At 41.4% G+C, this 20,739-nt stretch overlaps 2 protein-coding genes across 2 annotated transcripts in view; both read right to left on the bottom strand.

Annotated features, from left to right (window-relative positions):
• Positions 1 to 11,202, bottom strand: part of gnai3 (guanine nucleotide binding protein (G protein), alpha inhibiting activity polypeptide 3) — an 18,248-nt gene extending 7,046 nt beyond the window's left edge. Inside the window, exons 1-5 of the mRNA XM_005732849.1 lie at positions 10,445 to 11,202; positions 3,210 to 3,252; positions 2,641 to 2,782; positions 2,400 to 2,557; positions 1,381 to 1,509 (exon numbers count right to left, since the gene is read on the bottom strand). Coding sequence (XP_005732906.1) covers positions 1,381 to 1,509; positions 2,400 to 2,557; positions 2,641 to 2,782; positions 3,210 to 3,252; positions 10,445 to 10,562 — 590 coding nt within the window. The 5' untranslated portion in view covers positions 10,563 to 11,202. The remainder of the gene's footprint in view (positions 1 to 1,380; positions 1,510 to 2,399; positions 2,558 to 2,640; positions 2,783 to 3,209; positions 3,253 to 10,444) is intronic.
• A 5,392-nt stretch (positions 11,203 to 16,594) lies between these two features.
• On the bottom strand, positions 16,595 to 20,250 carry gpr61 (G protein-coupled receptor 61). Its single transcript, XM_005732848.2, has 2 exons — positions 20,192 to 20,250; positions 16,595 to 18,237 (listed from the first exon to the last, which is right to left on the bottom strand). The coding sequence occupies exon 2, from the start codon at positions 18,002 to 18,004 to the stop codon at positions 16,595 to 16,597; it is 1,410 nt and encodes a 469-aa protein (XP_005732905.1). The 5' UTR covers positions 18,005 to 18,237; positions 20,192 to 20,250.
• Between the last annotated feature and the right edge of the window lie 489 nt (positions 20,251 to 20,739).

Below are 20,739 nucleotides of genomic sequence, written 5' to 3'. Positions count from 1 at the left end.
ATATATATATTATACATATACATGTGTGTGTAGGGTATATTCATCAACAAACTTCAACGTATCCAGAACTCTGCTGCCCGTATTATTACTAGGACTCCCTCTGCTCACCACATCACCCCTATCGTGAAGCAGCTTCACTGGCTCCCGGTTCAACTCTGCATTAATTTCAAAATACTCCTCTACACATTTAAGGCTATTCATTCTCTCTCCCCACCATATCTCTCTGACTTGGTACAGATCTCCATCCCATCCCGGTGGGTGGGGGGGCTTTTAGTTGCTCTGCCCCTCGACTTTGGAATTACTTACCCCCTGACCTTAGATACATCAGTTCTTTCCCCCTTTTTAAGTACACCCTCAAAACCCACCTGTTCAAGATAGCCTACTCGGTATAACTACTCCATGCTCTTAAACTTTGTTTTATTATTGTGCTCATTTCCTGTTTTTATGCTTGTCTTATTTGTTCTGTAAAGTTGTCTTGAGTGTTTTGAAAGGCACTTTTAAATAAAATGTATTATTATTATTGTTGTTGTTGTTGTTGTTGTTGTTGTTGTAATTATTATTATACAGATATAGGATCAAAGCGAGCCTTTTTATTTGTAAAAAAAAGGAACGGACTGGCCAGCTCAGCGACACCAAAAGACCTGAAACAGGTCACAACTAAAGTGCACAATGACAGAGTTATTTCCATGGTAAAAAAAAACCAAACATTTGGCAACATCTAAACAGGTCAGCAACACTTTTAACAAGCTAGCTGTCAAGGTCTACAATTGAGAGACACCTTTAAGAATGGAAAAACAGAGGGTTTACAACAAGGTGCAAACCACTGGTTACACTCAAGAACATGAAGAGCAGAACAGACTTTGCCGGGAAACAAATTCTGGACAGATGAAAACAGGATCAACTTGTCCCAGAATGATGGGAAGAAAAAAGTATGGAGAGAAACATAAAACATCCTCTGTCAAACAGAGTGGAGGCAGTGTTATGGCATGGGCATGTACGGGTGCCGCTGGAACAAGCCCACTAGTGTTTACTGATGATGTGATTGCTGATTGAAATAGCAGGATGAATTGCGAAGTGTACAGGGCATTGCTCTCTTTAATTAACACAAATACTTTTTGTGTTATGTAACTGTTTCACACAGGGAAGTCTTTTTGCACTCGACCATTACAATTTACATAAAAAACATAAACAAGAAAAGCCTAAAAATAGTCCTTATTTCCTGAAGTAGAATCCGCTCTCTGTGTTGGGAACTGCTCTGTTGAGTCTACAATGAAGACATCTAGGTAAATGTTTATAAATATAGTAAACCAGTATAGACAAGAGCTGCTCAATAAGTCGCCCAAAGGAGGCCCTTTGTGAGCAATATGAAGCTGTACTAACTTGAAGTTGAGTTCTTTGAACGTGAAGTGAGTTTCAACGATCCCGGTGGTCTTCACACGTGTGCGCAAAACATCCTGCTGAGTTGGGATGTAATCTGTCTGGCAGATTCTCTCCATTTCGTTCAGGTAGCTGAGGGACAGAAAAGAAGTAGTATGCATTCAGCAGGGTGTAAAATACATTTTTAGGCTTTCCACAACAGAATCTGCTGAATACTCTGCTGAAAATCTGTACATACATATGATATGTTTGTTTGTTTGTTTTCTTTTATTGCCAAATATTTCCAAAAATGCTAGTTTAATGCAGAGTAACAAATGTTTGGTCATGCGGAGATCATCCTGCATGCACACATCTGAGGACGCCACAAAATGATACTAAATATGGGCTCATATTTTCGTGGATGATAAACACTGACTCCTTTTGGGTTGAGTATAAACAGTCTAACTCTACAGGCTCTTCTTTTCTCATAGTGTGGACACAGAGTCATGACAGCCCGCCTGTTTTGACAACAAAGAGAGTGTGTCCTTCACGCTAAGCTACGCTACGTTTTCTTTTCAGGACGAGTGTGATATAAACGCTACAGAAGCACAAAAGAACCTTGAGCTTTATCCTCGTCTGATTGGTAATTAAAGTCTAAGCTATATTTAGCTCAAACTTCCCATCAGGTGTTCTCATTCTGAGTTTCACTTTAATAACAAACTGTTTTGCCCAAATGCCTTTAAGCGGAGGGCTGCAATTTCCATTTGCCTGTTTCTCCTTCGTTTCTCGCCCTGTTTCAGGAATGCAGTCCGTCGTGCAACAAGCCGACACAGGACTTCGAGGAACAAGACACATCTTGCCTTTCTGTGTTTCAAACATGAAGCAGGAGAGCAGCTTTTAGTCAAAGCTGTCACACTCCAGGTGACGAAGAAAATGCAATGATAAAACTTTTCTTGAGAAACCGATTTATATTGACTGTGTTATGACTGCAGTCATCTGTGTGTCAGCTCATCTAATATCTATGTGGAGAAGTGAGTGCTCACTATGCAGCCGAGTCGTTGAGCTGGTACTCTCGAGATCGATCGAAGCAGGCCTGAACTCCAGCATCGCTCCACAGCCTCTGGATCACGCTGGTCAGCTCTGCGGACATCACCCCTTCGTCTGCTGAACTCGCCAGGGCAAACAGCTGGCGAGCGTCATCCTGGCAACACGAATAACTGCTCACATCGTAAAATTCTCTCTTTGAACGTCATCTTTTATGTCGACCCAGTGCAGTTAGCTTACCGCTCGCGCCTCGTCTCCGAAATCTATCTTCAACTGGCCCATTGCCCTGATGATGGCCATGATGGACTGGATGGTGTTGCTGTACACGACCACTTTGTACTGCTTGCACTCCTCTTCTGAGTAGCCATCTTCATGAATGATCCTGACACAGACACAAAATCCAAACAGGATTTTAGAGCTCGTGTAAATATTTGACAGTGTTAACAATGTGGCCTTAACAAATGTGGGGCAAATTGCACATTAGGAAAGTTTAATGCTTGTACTGTCGTTAATGCTGGAATTTGAGCTTCACTGAGCATACAGCATGGCTAATGTGGGAACTGGGGGGCTCTATTCAGGCCCTGCCAGGCTACAACCGGCCTCTGAAGCCATTGTTTAAAATGTTATTCACAAAGGCCCTGAGTGGAGCGCAATGAGGCTCCAGATCTGCTTTCCCATAAAAATGTGCTGCAGCTATACGAGGAGCTGGGACTGTCTTTCACCAATGTAGAAAATAAATAAATAAAATAAATAAATAAATAAAGGTTTCTTCCAGGAAGAAGGCGTTTGATACACAAGTTGTAACTTACTTCATCTGCTTAACTATTGTGCTTTTCCCAGATTCTCCAGCACCTGCAAAAATGGACAGTATTTACTGAAGGCAAACAAATAAATAAATACAAACATGAAAGCTACTACAGAATGTCTTACAGTCTAGTCTCCTGTCACATGGATCACACCAGCTTTTCATAACAGCTGAACTTAATCCCATCTCATTTAATCATACATCCCACAGTGTGTGGCATGTTTGCACCAAAACCACCAGGAAAAAAGCTTCTTTGTGATGAATTTCAGAAACCAAACTGGACCCTGGGGGGAGTGCAAAGAGTCATGTAGTACTCACTTGCTCGAAATCAACTGGCTGCACCACTCAGCAGTTTCTCAGCGTGAGCACATTCAGTTTTCCTTCATCACCGGAAATAGACAGTCACCAACGTCATGTAGAGGAATGAGACGCTAACTGCTTACTGCAAACCGTAATAGCCCAGATAACAGTGAAGGAGCACAGTGAGTCGTTCGATGAGCTGGTGCACTTGATTCAAAATAGTGGGAATCTGCGACAAACAATGAACTGATGGCAGTGGTGATGTCAAAGCCGCACCAAGCTTCCATTATAATAAATGATACCGTAATGATGATGAGTAGGGAGGGATTTCACATGAACAATCATTATAGTATTTCTACAATAATCACCCAAACAGGAAACAGTTGTCACGCTTCTGGCTGAAACTGTGTTTTTCCACTGGAGAGACAGTCCCAGATATCACGCTGGTCTGGGCGTTTGAGAGCAGTTAGGCCATAAAAATACAGAATATGAATCAAACAGGATGTCAGCAAGTTGACCCCCCCCCATCCCCTCCAATAACAAACATAAACTTGTTTTCTGGCTCAAATCCAATGTTGCAGTATGAGAGGGGATGATCCTTTTCTCTTTTTTATATTAGTTAGATAGATAGATAGATAGATAGATAGATACATACATACATACATACATACATACATACATACATACATACATAGACGAACATTATTCAGTCACCTAGAGCCACCTTTTCCTGCTTTTTACAGCTGACTGCACCTGTTCTTACACATGTTACACTGAAAAAAAGGGATTGGCCAGCTCTTGGATTTATGTAAGCATCTTGCGTGTATTTAGCACAATTGCCTCATGGTTTAAAGTTAAGTGTAACTATATAGTGTAGAAACTACATAATATGCAGAGCGGGTAGATTAAATTTTTCATATCATGTTCGAGTGAAGTAAGTCAATAAAATTAAAGCAATGTTAAATCTTGCGACACTGCAAGGGATTTCAGTCTTGCACGCTTTGGATCGTGGTTTGAGGAAGGCATCCATCTCAGTCAAGTCGACCAGCTGCCTCTACTTTTTTTGGTAAACCGAAAGAAGTAAATTGGGTGGTTGTTACATTAAAAAAAAGTCTACCTTGTAATTTGAACACAAAATTTTCATGTTTCTATCTTGAACGTAATTAAATCATGTAGGATGTGTACGAAATTCAACAACTTAATTTGTTCTTGTTGAGATGACCTGATACAATCTAGTAAGAGTGGTTAGTTGCTGGACTCATGAACATTAACAAGATCACATGAGATTTCAAACTGCAGGAAAATCACTAGAACGTCTTGATGCATTCTCAGTCATCCAGGAAAGTAAATCTCCAAAAGTTGATTCTGTTCATCTGGACGTAGCATTTTGTGGGATGAGTGACGAAATGTTTCTCCCACAAAACGCTACGTCCAGATGAACAGAATCAACTTTTGGAGAAAATCACTAGAGTTACAAGAGGCAGACAACTACAGACACACACACAACGTGTATGCTATTGCTTTTTATTGTGTTTTAACCTGCATGTCAAGGACAAAAACGTACAGAAAATTCCGCATCAAGCCTTGAAATCATAGCTTTCCTACTTATGTCCAGCCTGGATTGGTGACATGGTGGTTAGCGCTGTTGCCTCACAGTAAGAAGGTCCTGGGTTCAAATCCACAATATGGATAGTTTGCACTGATTTCTCTCTGGGTATCCTGGTGTCCTCCCACAGTTAAAAGTCATGCAGTTACAAGAGTTAGCTTAGGTTGATTGGTGATTCTAAATTCACCATAAATGTTAATGCAAACGGTTGTTTGTCTCTATGTGATTCACTGGTGAGCTGTCCAGTGTGTACCATGCCTCGTAACCTAGCCCCCCTGCAACCAGGATATAGGAGGAGTTGTTGTAGACCGATTCAACTTTTATGTTAACCAGACTCTAGACTTTGTTGAACATTATGTAATATGAAGTCAACATGTAGTATTTAAGTGATCAAGTAGTACTGTGGTAAAGGTTATTGAATAGTGTTGAAATAAAATGACAAAATTGTGAAGGATTAAAATATTCCAAGAGCTCAACTTACTTCATCTAAACATGTTTCAATCACGTTTTATGAACACAAAATGCACAGGTTTATTGACTATGAATAAGTTTACCTCAGTTGTTTAAGTTTCTGCCAAAGCAAAACGTTTGTGTGCAACCAATGTCCATTATTGAATCAAGTAAATCCAACATGGCCTTTTTTTCAGTGTACGTGTGAGCGGACCTGACAAAAGACACGTAAGGTGCATACAATAATATTTTAGTCAAAACAATTTCATGTGTAAGTGTAAGTGTTGAGAAAGCTTCCCAATAAGCGTTGCACAGAATATAACAAAGATGAGGGCACGCCAGTGAGAGAGTGAGGGGAGAAGCCAACAGGGAAAATATTGTCATCGTCATCTGAGCTCTGTAGTCACTTCACAAAAGGTTACATTAACTTAAAAAAAGAAAAGAAAAGTAAAAAGATTATTGTAAATGTAACTAAATGTTTTGAAATATGGGCGACTGCTTTCTTCCTTAACCTCTTAGGACCTGGTGTCCACATATGTGGACATCACATTTTGGGTTATTTAGACCAAAATACTCGATTTTGCTCTACAGGGCCTGATATCCACTTACGAGGACATTATACTGCTACTGTTCTATCAAAATTTTAAACTAATATCCTCATTTGTGGCTCTCATTTTTCTTAGAAACAAAAATTAGGTAAAAAAAATCTGGTAATTGTTTGTTTTTACATTCATCAGGTCTCAATCAGCCCAAATATCAAAGAGAAATTAAAAATGCATGCAATGGAAGAGTTCGGGTCTTAGGAGGTTAAAACACCCAGTAAGCTCCATTGTCTTAACACAATGAATCCCTCAAAATGAGACACATTCCCATTGCCAGTCAGGAATCTACAGCAGATGAAGTTTGTCAAGGAGGCTCAGAATACAGTATCGTGTTCAGATGGACGGCCAGCAAGAATAAAATCCATGAATTCTTTGGTTAAGCTGTCAGCAGCCAGAGAGATTTATGCTCATCGGGCTCATCAGACAGAGGGGAGAAGACAAAGTGTGTTGATCCCACTTCTCAGTTCTGTCAGCAACCAGTTCTCTCATTCATGGCATTTTTGGCTGATTGTCAAGCATGGCCTGCTGCCAGTTAAAAAACCAACTTTACACAGGGAGCCAGAAACACAGGCAGGAATTAGACTCCAAACCAAGCCTCATTTAACAACAATCTGAAATGCAGATTTTTTTTTAAAAAATTTATGAATCATTGTTTGTGGTCAAATAGGAGACTGTTCATTGGATGGGTTAGCTGGCTCTAAGGTTTTGTGGTTTTGAATAAAGCACAGCAGCTGAAGTCCTCTTTGTTCTTCCCATGAACTCTCCTCTTCCCGTACAGACAGGGAGTGAAGGGCACTGCCTGGAAAAATCTCTGAGGTCAAAATTTGACAATAAATCTTTCCATACAGTAAGAGTTTTGCCTGAATTTAGTATTATAGCGCCACATTTTTCCACCTGAAGTCAATCCTCGTATATCTGCTGGTAGGATTTGTGTGTATCCAAAACCCACATATGTGACTTCATGTGGAATCTATTTTTAACCTAGCAGCTTTATTTTTTCCCAAACAACAGCCATGCTGTAGTCTATTAACCTAACGGTGGAGAAAAAATAAAAGGTAACCTAACACTTGTAGGCAGTAGTGGCTCAAAAAATACAGTAAGTAGATTTACTGGCAGAGTTTAGTTCTGTCTTATCTTTTAAATCAAGGTACAAAAAATCATTGCAGACACAAAGGACAGCACATTGATGGAAAAGCTGCCTCATTGTGAGAAAAATGCCTCTATCCAGAATGTGACCCAGAACACAAACAAGGGGGGGAAAAGCAGGAAATCAGATAGAGAAGCATGAAAATCATCTCAGTCTTGATCAACAACCGCAAATGTTCACACAGTGCAGTTCCTGTTAGTGGAAAATATTCATGTTAAGTGAGGTTAAGTGGGTGGTGCCTAAAAAACAAAACGTTATTTCAGGGTATTAAGTTACACTTTTATCGCTCCAAAAAAAAATCACAGACAATATCTTTACCTTTGATTATCTTTCTGATTTACCACCACAGTTACAGTAATTGACAAATTCATTTGTTCCTTTGAACTGTCCAAGCTGAATCATGAATAAACACTTTCTACAGTTTTAATGGGAGATTTTCCACCATCATTAAAAACTGTAATTTACAAACAGCGCTATGTTCTGGCATCCTGCTGCGTGACGAAATTAACACTCACTGGCCACTTTGCTCTTTAACAAAAATATCTAATCAGCTGATCACATGGCAAGAAGTCAATGCATTTAGGCACACAGATATGATCAAAATGACCTGCTGACACTCAAACTGCGAATCAGGATAGAGAAGAAAGGTTGTTTAAGTGACTCTGAACGTCATGCATGGTTGTTGGTGCCAGACTGGCTGGTCTGAGTGTTTCAGAAACTGCCGATCTACTGGGATTTTCCTTTACGATGATCTCTAGGGTTTACAGAGCATTGCCCAAAAAAGAGAAAATATCCAGTGAGTGGAAGCTCTCTGGGCTAAAATGCTTTGTTGATACAAAAGGTCAGAGGAGAAAGGTCAGACTGTTTAGAGCTGATAAGAAAAGCAACTCAAAAGTAACTCAAATAATCACTGGATACAATCAAGGTATGCAGAAGAGCACGTTTGGATACACAACATGTTGTACCTTGAAGCAGATGGGCTACAGCAGCGTAACACCAATGCGGGTGCCGTTCCTGTCAGCTAAGAACAGGAACTTGAGGCTACGAGTCATACGACCTAACCAAAATTGCACAATAAAAGTTTGGAAAAATGATGATGAGTCTTAATTTGTGCTGCAACATTCAGACAGTAAGGTCAGAATTTGACACACTTTTTTTCACACTTGTTTAAACGCGACAGCCTTCCTGAGTACAGTGGCTGACTCTATCCATGCCATTATGACCACGGTGTACAAATCTTCTGATTGGTCATTCCAGCAGAATAACACCCCAGGTCATTTCACAAAGCTCAAATCATCTCAAAGTGGTTTCTTGAACATAACAATGATCACTGCACTCAAATGGCCTCCACAGTCTGCGGATCTCAATCCAACAGAGCACCTTTGGGACGTGGAGGAAGATTTACATCATGAATGTGCAGCCGTGTGATGCTGTCATGTCAATGTGAACCAAAATCCCTGTGGAATGTTTTTTTAGCACCTTGTTGAATCTGTGGCATGAAGAGTTAAAACAGGAGATTATACCTGCTACTAGCAAAGTGTACCTAAAGAATGGTATGTTACGTATGATATTGTTACGTGAATAAAACTGTGTGTTAGACAGCGGTCTCATATAGTGACAAACAACATCTTCCACCTCTCTCCTTTAGTTTTACGACCCATAACTCTTCTTCTTCTTTGGTTTACGCCCATTCCTAAATCTCTGTATCATATTCTTGTGATTATCTTCACATATAGTTCATTATGTTGAAATGACAGCGATTAGCATTCAGTATGAGTGTGAACAGCAAAGTTAATATGTTGCTCATCTGGGAGCGTTTACGATATGATATTTTCTGTTATACTAATACTTTAGGCAAGGTCAAACACAGTAAAGGATGTTTAATTGTCTGGTTGGTTCACTTTCTGCACTGATAAGTCTTTTTTTGTTTTTGTTTTAAACAACAGATGGCACAAAAAATATCACGGAGTCGTCTCTCTGCTCAGTTTAGAAACAAAATACCACAAATCTGGGCAGGCCCAGATCAACAGACCATAAAATTTTAATGGAGCTTTTTGATGTTGACGTTCTCCTTCTTTTTCCAGAATGGAAAACAAAAGAATCTACCCTGTTGTCTCAAGTTTAGGCAAGTCTGATGGTATTTACATGAATATTTTAACAGACATCATATTCAATTACAGGATCTTTCTCTGTTCTTACACATTTACACCATGAAATACATCCACAGGCACAGAGAATAAAAACATTAAGCCTTGTTAGACTGGGCTAATTTAATACCCCACATCCACAGTGACAGTGTAACAATACAGCATACAGTTATAGCATGCTGAAATCTGCACACACTGTGAAGATAAGGCCTGACTTTTTGTGTGGTCGGCAGGATCCTCTGCGTGAAATTCACCACAGCAACAAACTGCTTTGGCTAAAGACAAAACGATTCTAAAAGAAGTTAAATTACTACATTTAGAAATGACTAAGGTGAAGAACACTAAAAATATGCAGACCTTAAATAATGAGCGGATTAACTGATTGGGTTGCTCATTCATTTAACTGCATATGCAGGCATATCAGTCTTGGTGTGGCTGCAGGCTGTATGCACAGATTGTCAGTGCAGCACAGCTCATCACAGGTGGACACTTTTGTCCATGAACTTGTGATAATGTCAAGCTCAGCTCTTTCAGAAGCTCCAATACAATTCATTTTAAATGCACTTGTTCTCAAGTACCAGAACAGACTGACCCCAGACCAGCTTTTACCTGCAGCTCTAAATCTGTAAGCACTGATGTAAAACAGACCCGAGGCAAGTGACAACACTTGTCAGCTCTGGGCAAGTACTCCCAATTTCAGCAATGCAACACAGACTGAAAACCAGTGAGGTGGCTAAGGACTTGCATTTGCCCTCTCACCACCAACATCTGGTTTACTTCTGAAGGAAGAGGAGAAGCGATGAGCCGCAGCTGCTTAAAGCTGACAGGAGGAGGGGGAGGGAGGAGTGTTTGGAGTCAACCTAAAACCTAAAACGATCCCACACTAAAGAAGTGAATATTAAAAGTGGACTTCTCATACAGTCGTGTGATGACACAACATCTGCTGTACATAAAAAAAGAGAGAGAGACTGTAAATAAAGTTCATACCGAGTAAAAGTAGTTTCACTTCTTTGGAGGATTTGTCTCTGTCTTCTCGCAGGTTTTTATCAATCATTTTACTCCTCTCCACCGCAGCTTTGTCCTCGGCGCTGATCGTGCACCCCATTTTTTTCCTTCAAACTAATTCTTAGGCGACGGACTGTGGTTTCAGCAGCTCATAAGTTGAAAACACCGTCCAACGAGCTCTGAGCTCGGCGTGAGCTGAAGTTCCCCAACGCAGGGCGAAGCCGAGAGAGAGAGAGGGGGGAAAGGCGTTGGCACAGGAGCCTCAGTCCAACTAAACCCACAGTCTGATGCTGCTGAGCTCGCACAGCTCCTGGCCATTCACTACCAGGAGACTATCAAATATAACTTTTCAAATCATAAAATACTTTAATCCAATTTATCGGCACTTACAGCTAAAATCATATAAATAAAAAGAAAGAAAGTAACTATGAAAACTGTGTGAAAATCAGGAGCCAAATCCAGCGTTTCCGGTGAAAAAGTCCAATAAAAACTACCAAATGTTCTTTTTCGCCCCCCAAAAAGTGACTGCCGCACAGCGGAGCGTCCAACCAGCTGATCCAGCTGCGGACCAAGAAAACCCTGCTGAAAAGGGAAAATTGACGCTCACCACGGGGCTGATGGGAAATGTAGTCAACTCCATTCAACCTGCTATGTAGCCTATTTCTGCCTGTGTTCCCAGAAGTAATGCTCGTCTAAATAAATGTAGTCTACTTCTTAAAGCTTTGAGCTGTAATGTTTAGACCACGTGAAGCTAGTCTGCAAGTTTTCTCTGTAGCTCATTCTGAAGTACAGGCAGGAGAGTTTTGTGTGGTGTGACTGCGCCCTCTGGGGACTCACGAATGAAGCGCATTGAAATGCGGAATTCAATTAACCTTTATTCAGTCTGTATGATATTGTGCCTGCCCAGAGAGGTTGAGGGGCTCAAAAAACGGTTTCCTCCAGCTATTAGATATAACTTTGACTTTTTGAACAGGAAATAGTTTGGGGGCACACCTTTCAATGAGCCTGGAGGTTCGTGCGCGTTTATTATCGGAACGGTTAAATGCAGCAGTATTAGCAGAGTTAAGCTAATGTTTAGAATTAAGATTTTACACGTTAAATACGTGAAATGAGTGACAGAGATGTATCCAGTGTTTTATGTTTGTTGGATTGATGTGACAATCCTGGTCATTTTTATCTCCATCTGGATTAGCTCATTGACCCTTTTGTTGTGAAATCTCAGCAGTTAAAAAGTTCACTACATTTGGAAGCAGATAATATTTACTGGTATCAGTGATTTAAAAGAATTACACTTATGTCAGTGGACTAACCTTTTTCTTTCTTTGTCGTGTCCTAATGCAACCAAAGATAATTAGAATTTTATATCTACCACCCTTTTAAAAGACTATTTAAAAAAAACATAGGTGCCATTCTAAGAATAATTTTATATGTGACATGTATTTTAAGAGGGACAATTTAATGTTTGGTTGTTTTGTTTTGTTTTTTATAAATGATGCAATAACCTTTTATAAAATATCGTTTTTCTCCAGCTCCTGCTGCCAAACAAACTTCACACCACTGTCATCAGCACAGGTTACCAGGGCAACAGCTGATTTCAGGGAAGTCAGGATTGGGAAGTAAGTGAGAAATTCGTGTGAGCTCTTGTTTGACCTACACTTTGTTTTTTAGTAGCTGTGAGCCTGTTTGTCAGAGCTTAGAGGCTCGTAGGCCTCGGTTTAAATGTTTGGTTTATAAGAGGCAATTCGTTACTACACCCACTGACAGTGGGCCACTGGGTGCAGGTGTGGGATGCTGCCATCATGTCACATTGACTTGATGTTGGCATCAGTCCCTGGGCACTTTCACTGGGCGTGTTGTAGCCTATCGAAAGGTCAGGCTGTTTGAACTGTTTCTGTGCACTGCAGGAGGCTCCCGCTGCTGCTCGACATTAAAGCTATGAGTCTCTCTGTCCAATGGGGTGCAGCACACGAGAGTGTATGAAAATTAAAATAATCAGAAAGCTGTGGTGGAGCCTCAGATGATGCTTGTGTCCTCTGTGTTTTGATGTATCTGGTGAATACAGAAAGGGGATATGCTGATATGTATTTGCATATGAAAAAGAAATTAGCTTACAGTAACTAGTGCTGCATGTGGCCTATTAACATATAAACTTAGGATAACAAATAAACAAAGAGGGGAACTAAGTCCCCTGCTACCTTACGAGCTACGGTGTTGTATAGTCCATACACAAAGCAATTAAACATTACTAAAACATAGTAGTGGCTTTAGTTTTAGTTTAATATGTGTATATATATATTTTTTTTAAATAATAAAAATAATTATAACTTGAGTAACCATGCATGTTTTGCATGGGCTGCTGCAATGAGTTAGTCTTTACCCCTTGTTAGAATAAATTACTCTTATTCTTATCTATTCTTATTCGTATTCACATTATTTGTGAAATTTGTGCATTTAAACAATGAAAAGAATTTTGGCCTAATGCACTTTAGCTATCTTCTGTGGTCTTTCAGGCTATTTAGTGTTGCTACACTGATCAGTGAATTCATTCTTTTTAACAATGCATCACATTGTAGGTTTTTGCTGTCTCTCTGATGGTGTTCTGGGGGGTTTTCAGCCTAATGATGATTTCCTTCACTCTTTAGGTCTCATAATTAACATTAAAGTGACAGCTATAAAAAACAAAACAAAGTAAACTCTTTGAATCAACTTCAGATGTTATGCCTGCTCCATTTGGCATGAAATAACAAGGGAACAGCCTTCATCTGGGCATGAAAGTACCTGTCAGTCAACTGTCCGGTTAAATTTGAGCCTCTGAAAATGTGGGACTTAGCATAAGAATGGCTGCAATTCCTCAACAGCTCATGCAAGGTCTTTGTAAAATCGACTGATTTTAAGCTGAAATTCTGCACCACTGCAGTGGTGTACAGAGGTGAAGCTGCAAACAACTCTGTCTTTCTAGAGCAAATAGTGGATCTAACTGTGACCTCCTAAATCCTGCAGGTGGATGTTGGGGTGGTGGAGGGGTCAGCTGTACAGGTCAGCTGCTGCAGTACTGACATGTCAGAGGGATGCTGCAGCGTAAATAGATGCCAAATTGAGAGAGTGTGTTTGGTAAATGACATGAGGAGAATGAGGTCTGTTGTGTGTATGATGCAATATGGCTGTGTTGTCTTACTAGCTCGCAGGTTTTGCTACATTTGTGATAAAAGTCCAGCATGGGGGCAGTGTTTTGTTGAGGGATAGCAGCATCCCACCTTACTCAAAATGTCACTCCTCTTTCATCCTGTCCTACTGTTTCATTTCACCCCCTACCTACATCACACACGCACACACACGTGTGTGCAAGGACACACGCACACACACGTGTGTGCAAGGACACACGCAGAGGTAAAGAGCAGGAGGTACCTAGAGGGCACGAGAGAAAGGAGATGATTGATGGGGTTGCTCATGCCATTGATGCAGTTATTGATCTGGAAAAAAAAAATGTCTACAACTACAAATTCAACCAGCAACACTCAAGTTAATTTTCTTGCTGCATCTTTAATGATTTCAGTTGAGGGAGGGAGGTACACAGCAAAATCTTAACATGGAGACAAACAAAATCTTAAGAATTAAGAACAGGAGCTGCCTTTGCAGCTGAAGTACAAAAAAGAGAAACACAGAGGAACATGGAAAACATCACCACTGTACTGATGATTTACAGTACAAACAAAACTCTGTTTAATGATGTCCAGAATTCTCCCAAAGGTAAGAATATTATCTGCAGTTCACCTTCAGACCAGGTTATTTCTCTGTCCTCGCAATCAACAGATGGTCACAGAAAGACAGCTTAAAGCATTTAATGAGATTGGTCTGGGCGATTTTGCCGCTAGAGTAATGGAAACCAGATGATTGAGCGTTGGATTGATGTTCTCTCGGTATAAGGGGTTTTGTAATGACCCCAGACTGTGGGAAATATCACTGAAGTTATTACAGCATTGTATCATAAAAATAATAAAGTAATACTCCACAGAAAAAAAAACAGAGACAATCCAAAGAGATTAAACCCCCGTTCAGCAGTGCAAGTGAAATAAATTGAGTCAGTTTTAAATTATTTTTTTTAAATAAATAAATTGTGTAATAGTTTTGCATTTGGAAGGTTTTAGCAGTCTATCAGCTGTTAATAAATTATTAAAAAATAAATAAACACAGAAGAAATCTGAGCATCATGCCAGTGATTGTATGTCACTCGCTCGTCGCTGCTAAGTTTAAGGTAGGGCTTCACGTTAAAGCTCTTTTTAAGAGAAGCTGATGGGGCAACCCTGCCTGAAAAACAACATGCAGCACAGTCATATCACAAGATAGTTAAAGAACATTATGCCTTTCCCTGACAAAGAGACCTTTTTTTGTTCTGACTCCCAGCAAGCTATGAACCTTCTCCTGCGCGCCTTGTGTTTAGTGTCTTGTGATCATTGCCGTCCGTCCGGTATGAGGCAGTCCAGAATAGATGAAGGCAGCAATAGATAGGAAGTATTTAAAAAAGAAAAAGAAAGAAAGAAAGTGTTTAGCAAGAGACTTGTGCCTTGTAATTTGTCTTTGGAACGTTTGTCACTTCTCGTGTGACTTGTGCAAACAGTTTGTATTCCACCTGAGATCAGAAAAAGTATCGCCAGTGTCTTCCATCTGCCGTTTGAATGAGGCCAAAGGCAAAGCTTTCCATGTGTAAGCATTGCCACACCTCTGTGCTCTATGTAGCCACAACAAGCCCTGGTTGTTTATTGCACAAACACGAGAGCACTCACACAGCTCCTTGTGTTTACCTGTAAACAGTGCAGACATTACAGGGTAATTAGTACTGGTGTGCGAATCTGTTCATCCCGAGCCGTATTTCAGCTGTTTTAATGCTGTAGTCAGTTTTTTGTTTTTCCTTCTTTACAGCCTAAATCCTTAACGCCACCTCTATCGAAACAATTAAAGCAATTCTTTGAGTGTGGGGGCTGGGGAGGAGGAGGAGGGGTTGCAATCACGAGTCTGCCAATGTGAGATGATTTTGGTGAGGAGGTGATAATCACAAGACTAAGAACAGATAAACACGATAATAACGTTCCTGGAAAATGGTTAAAAATACTCTGTCAGCCTGTTTATTATAAATACCAGCAGCAGTAACAGCTGTGAAATGATCCCTGTTCAGCGCGATGAATATTTTAAACTCTATATGGAGGAACATTTTTGCATTAATTCCTTGGTGTAATGAGATGTGCAAGTGGAATAAATACATGATAAAAACAGATTCTTTACTCACTAAACAAACTGGCAGTGACAGCTACAGGAACTAAGAATCTTTTACTTAAACAAACGGGCTGTTCTGCAAACACTTTGTTGGTGCACGTACGAGTGCCCGGGGCGGTGCGCTGTCTTTTAATGATGAAAGTGTTTGTTGGTTAAATTGGTTATAAAGTGTCTGTTTGGTTTAGAGACCCAGCAGTAAAACCTTGAACTGATTGCTCTGAATACACAATGATGAGAGAAAATTTTCATCTCTTGGTGAATTCATTTTAAACAATAACCAGGAGGGCGAAAATGCAGATGGCAGGGCAGAGGGGCTGATATGATGAACTTTGTATGGTGCATTGTCTTTGCATATTCAGCGGGGAATCCACATTTAAATGAATGCATATCAAAACTAAACACTCTGCGAAAAGTTCTTTCGAATGGCTCTAACAGTGCGTAATAAAAACACTGACAACTATGAACATTGCTTTGACAAAGTTTCCACACTTCTTATGTTTATGTGACATTTGTCACTTCACTGGACTATGATAAGCACAACAAGGGCTCGGTGTTTGTCCACTGATGTGACACAGAAGCGGCCTCACACCGTATGGCTCTTAAAGCATGTGATGCTACAGTGCATCTGACTGTTGGGCTAAAAGTAAAATGAAGCACAAGATATATTGAAGTCTGTCTTTCACTAAAAAAGCTACATAACTTAAATTCTTCCAAGAAGATACCGTGTTTACAGTTCACTTTGCTTTAAAGCACTTTGTAGCATCAGCTAGAGATGTATTAATTCAACAAATTGTAAAAAATATGAAGAAAACTAAATATATTTATTGGCTTATTGTATGGCAGAAGAGTGAGTACATGAGTCGGCTACAGCTCTGGTACAGTTTTGAAGCAGTTCTCTGATACATGGAGCTCATTGTTCAGCTGTTGCTGCTGTATGAACTCTGAGGTTTCCTCAAGGATCTGCCCTGGGATGTGGAAGTCAGCTGGCATGTGCTGCTGAACAGCTGATTCCTGAAGATCCTCAGTCTCTGGCAACTCTAGGCTGGCTCTGCTGTGAGAGTTGCAGGGCTCCAGATTGCATCCAGTGCCCTGAAGGAACTGCAAAAAGTTTTCCTCAATAGAGGCCTCTCGGCTGGGCAGCTGCTCTCCTTCTCTGGGCCCAGCGCGCTTGAAAAGGCAAGCCAAGTGGCGGCTCAGCTCCTCGCGGATCTGACGGTTCAGGCAACCGTAGAAGAAGGGGTTGGATGTGAAGCAGAAGTAGCCAATCCATGTCACCACATCCTCCAGCTGGGCTAATGAAGCAGGGGAGGTAGACACTACAGCCGAATAAAGGTGGAACGAAAAATATGGCAGCCAGCAGCAGAAGAACTGGCCTCCCACCGCCACCAGAACCACTGCAGCCTTCCCCCCACTGAAGGTCCTTTGAGGGGTGGTGCGGGAACCAGTTCCTCCGAGGCTGGCCGCCATGGTTGAATGGCTGCTCACAGACTCGGATCGTTGTCTTGGAGTGTCCATCCAAGTGGGGAGGGGGCCGTGCTGCATGGCTGCTACTCGTGCCACCTTAAACATGTTGCAGTAGACCACCAGTATGATCAGCATAGGGCACAGAAAATAGATGACTGTAAAGAAAACCATGAAGACCAGGCGTGTGATCCCGCCACCTGTCCAGTGGAGGGAGCAGTGTCTCTGAGTGGGAACGAGGAGGGAAGAAGCCCCCAGACCCTGGTTTCCCTGGAGCAGCCGGCCCAGGAGTGGAAGTACTGACATGACAACAGCTTTAATCCAGATTCCTATTAGTACCATCACCACCACCCCCACTGTCATCTTTACCTCGTGACGCATGGGGTGGACAATGTAGTAATAGCGCTCCACATTGATCGCACATATGGTGAGGATGACAGCGCTCACTAGACATACACTCAAGCAGAGGTAGCTCCGACACAGCGCTTCGTCCACCAGGATTTGATCTGACAGCATCCCCAGAGGCATCAACACCAGCGCTGCCACCAGATCCACCAGACAGAGGTGGAACACGAAGGCAAACTTACGCAGCTGCGGCGTTTTGGTGATGACAATGATCACAGCCAAGTTGCCCACCACTGCAAGCATGTTCATAATGAGCATAGCACACAGTGCCAAGGAGCGATTCAAATCTATCCCACCTGGGATGCTCGTCGTGGGTGAGGTGACATTAGAGATGTTTGGCTGCAGTGAGGGTGGAAACAGGGAGAAAGAAGTGTTCCAGGAGGGGCTTGGTGTGACAGGACGCTCCATGAGAGGATGGGATAAAGAGGAGACAGTCCGCTGAATTTCACGGGCCCATCACCCATCCTCCCCTTTCGTAGAGTATCGCTGAGAAGCTCAGGCAGTGGTTTCTGTCATGGCAGCTTGAACCCTACAGGTCCTCACTTCCATAGATCTTGGCCCAAAGCTCAGCAGATGATCAAACACGGGCGTAACAGAACTCTTAAGGAAGACGTCCTCTTTCTAACAACACCACAAAAGATCTGAAACAAAATAGAAAGTCCAGCTCAGTCAGGTATTACTGAAGATAAACATTTGAGATTCATCTTGCCACAATGAATGAAAAAAGGTAAAACTAGTTGTCTGAGACTAATTTAAAAGGTAAATAATATTCTATACAAACGAAAAATCATGCAATGATATCACTGAGGCATCTGATTGGTCAATGTAATGTGCAATGTAAATGTGAAATTAACCCTAAACAAAGGGCCAGATTTAAATATACTGAGGAGAACTGCTGTTTTAACTGGTGGTCACAACAAATATTACATTTGATTTATTTTCTTTTGTATAACACAGAAGATTTTTTGAAGCATCCTCTCTTGACTTTCAGTGGATAAAACGTGTGCAGTTGATAAGTGATTACAAAATTGCAAAATTATAGATTAAAAGGCAGTAGTTATAGAATTTGATCATTTGATTTTAATATCCTAAAAAAAATCACTTTTTCCCTTCTTTTTTTTTGCTCTGTAACTTTTCTAATTTCAAGTTGATTAATTTTAGCTCTTCTACTTAAATGTAAACCTATCAGATTTGATCCAGTCCTGCTTGTAGCCTAGCATATAACCATAAGTCACCATTTACTACATATTTGAGTTTTTGAATCATCAGATGTGTCTTTTCAGGGCAGCTGAAACCCCAGGGAGAGGCTCAAAGCACAGAGTAAACCGTATGCCCTCCTTAACTGACAGAAGATCTAAACTGAAATAGAAAATAATCTGCAAAACTCACAGATCACCGCTGGGTCGAAAAGATCATCAAGTGCAATCCTGACATGTAAAACAAAGTGTTTGTTTTACTTTCTTTTTGTAAAAAAGTTCTGATAGGACTTCTGAACAGTTTCTTAATTATCTACGCTGTATTTTAACAGTAATGTATTAAATGTGTTTCTGAGTGAAAAAGTATGCATTTTAAAATTGCCTAAAAGGGATGTGAAGTAAAGAAGAGCACCTTCAGCTGTCCGTATTAGTGTTTGCTACTGAAGTAGATCCTGCACTGTTTACTGTCGCAACCTCACCTGCGCTCAACCCCACGCGCTATAAAAGCCGTGGAACGAGCACAAAGCCTTCGGTACATTTCCATATGCTGCACAGCTGCAGGTGCAAGTTTTCCATTTCACAAGTGTGACATCCCTGCAAAGCACCTCTTCTTTTCCTGCCCACGTATGCACATCGAGCACAACAGCCACCAGTCAGACACAGAAGCATAAGTAGGTGGCCTTTGCTGAATCGGTCAAAGGGAAAGAGTCACCTTCAGCTGAATTTTTTTTTAAAAAGCAGCTCATCTGTGATGCAGAGACAAGCGTGGAGCAGTCCTCTGGAGGGTCTTAGTCTAATCAGCCCTGATTGCTTTATGGAAACATTTATCATCAGTGTAACTCTCCAAAGTGAAGTGGAATAAACTCTCAAAGGATCTTTAATCTTTATGAAAGTTTTACTGGCAAAAACTGGAGAAAGATTCGAGGACTCTAAACCAGCACAAGCTGTTGTGCGACGTTCAACTCACACTTGCCCAGTTTATGTTGCTTTAAGAGCTGCACAAAATTCATACAAAGCTTCAGCCTAAGGTTGTGCGAAATCTCTCTAACTGCTGACTGAAAACCATATGACCCTATCATATGCACATGACACTGTGTTTACCGTGAGCAGAAAACAAGCCTGTTGTTCAAGTGTCCTTTTTCATTACAAAGCACTTTCACTTCTCAGCAGCAACATGCAAGCGAAAAACAGGGTTTTAAATGAGACCAGACATCTATCCTCACACGTCCTTGTCCTTTAATGTGGATACGTTAACGTAATGTGTGATTTGATGAGAGAATACGCTGCCCCTTGAGTCAGTTTCTACCGCCTTCAGCATCCCGTCTTTCACTCAATCACAAATCTCCCCACGTGGCGCAGGTATTGTGGAAATGCGTGTGATGACAATTCAGTGACATACCTCAATCTGGAAAGGGCTGCTTCCTCCTGTGCAGGTTCACAGTCCAGTCTGCTGAAGCATAGCTGACCTGTTTCACTCTCTCTCTCTCTCACACACATACAGCAAACACGCACACACACCACGTCACAGAGAGAGAGAGAGGAAGCGAGGGCAAGAGAGAGAGAGAAGGAGAAGGGGGAAAGAGGAAAGGGGCACTCCTGTGTCTCCTCCTCACCTGGCCCCTTTCATCTCGTCATCATCCTGACCACCCCCACTCCCCCTCCTCTTCCCTTCAAAAACACAACGCACACCTCCGTCCTCTTAGATCTCGTGCAGCAAGATTGGAGGTGGAGAGACAGAGCAGAAGCAGAAGGTTGAGATGGAAGGGGAAAAAAAGAGTGCAGGGGCTCTGTCTCTCACACTCACACACTCTCCCCACACTGTTGCACACACACACACGTGCTATCTCCAGCATGCGACCAAAGAAACTGCAGATTCGTGTAGCGCAGACAGGGAGGCAGCGGGGGGGGCACCCGCCTTCCCTCCCCTCCACTGGGTCTTAGTGCCTC

The sequence above is a fragment of the Pundamilia nyererei genome, unplaced genomic scaffold (assembly GCF_000239375.1).
Source record: "Pundamilia nyererei isolate P.nyererei 1_Seehausen unplaced genomic scaffold, PunNye1.0 scaffold00049, whole genome shotgun sequence".
In the NCBI taxonomy this organism is placed as follows: domain Eukaryota; kingdom Metazoa; phylum Chordata; class Actinopteri; order Cichliformes; family Cichlidae; genus Pundamilia; species Pundamilia nyererei.
Note: the sequence above shows the minus strand (reverse complement) of the source record. Positions and strands in the feature narration are given on the sequence as shown.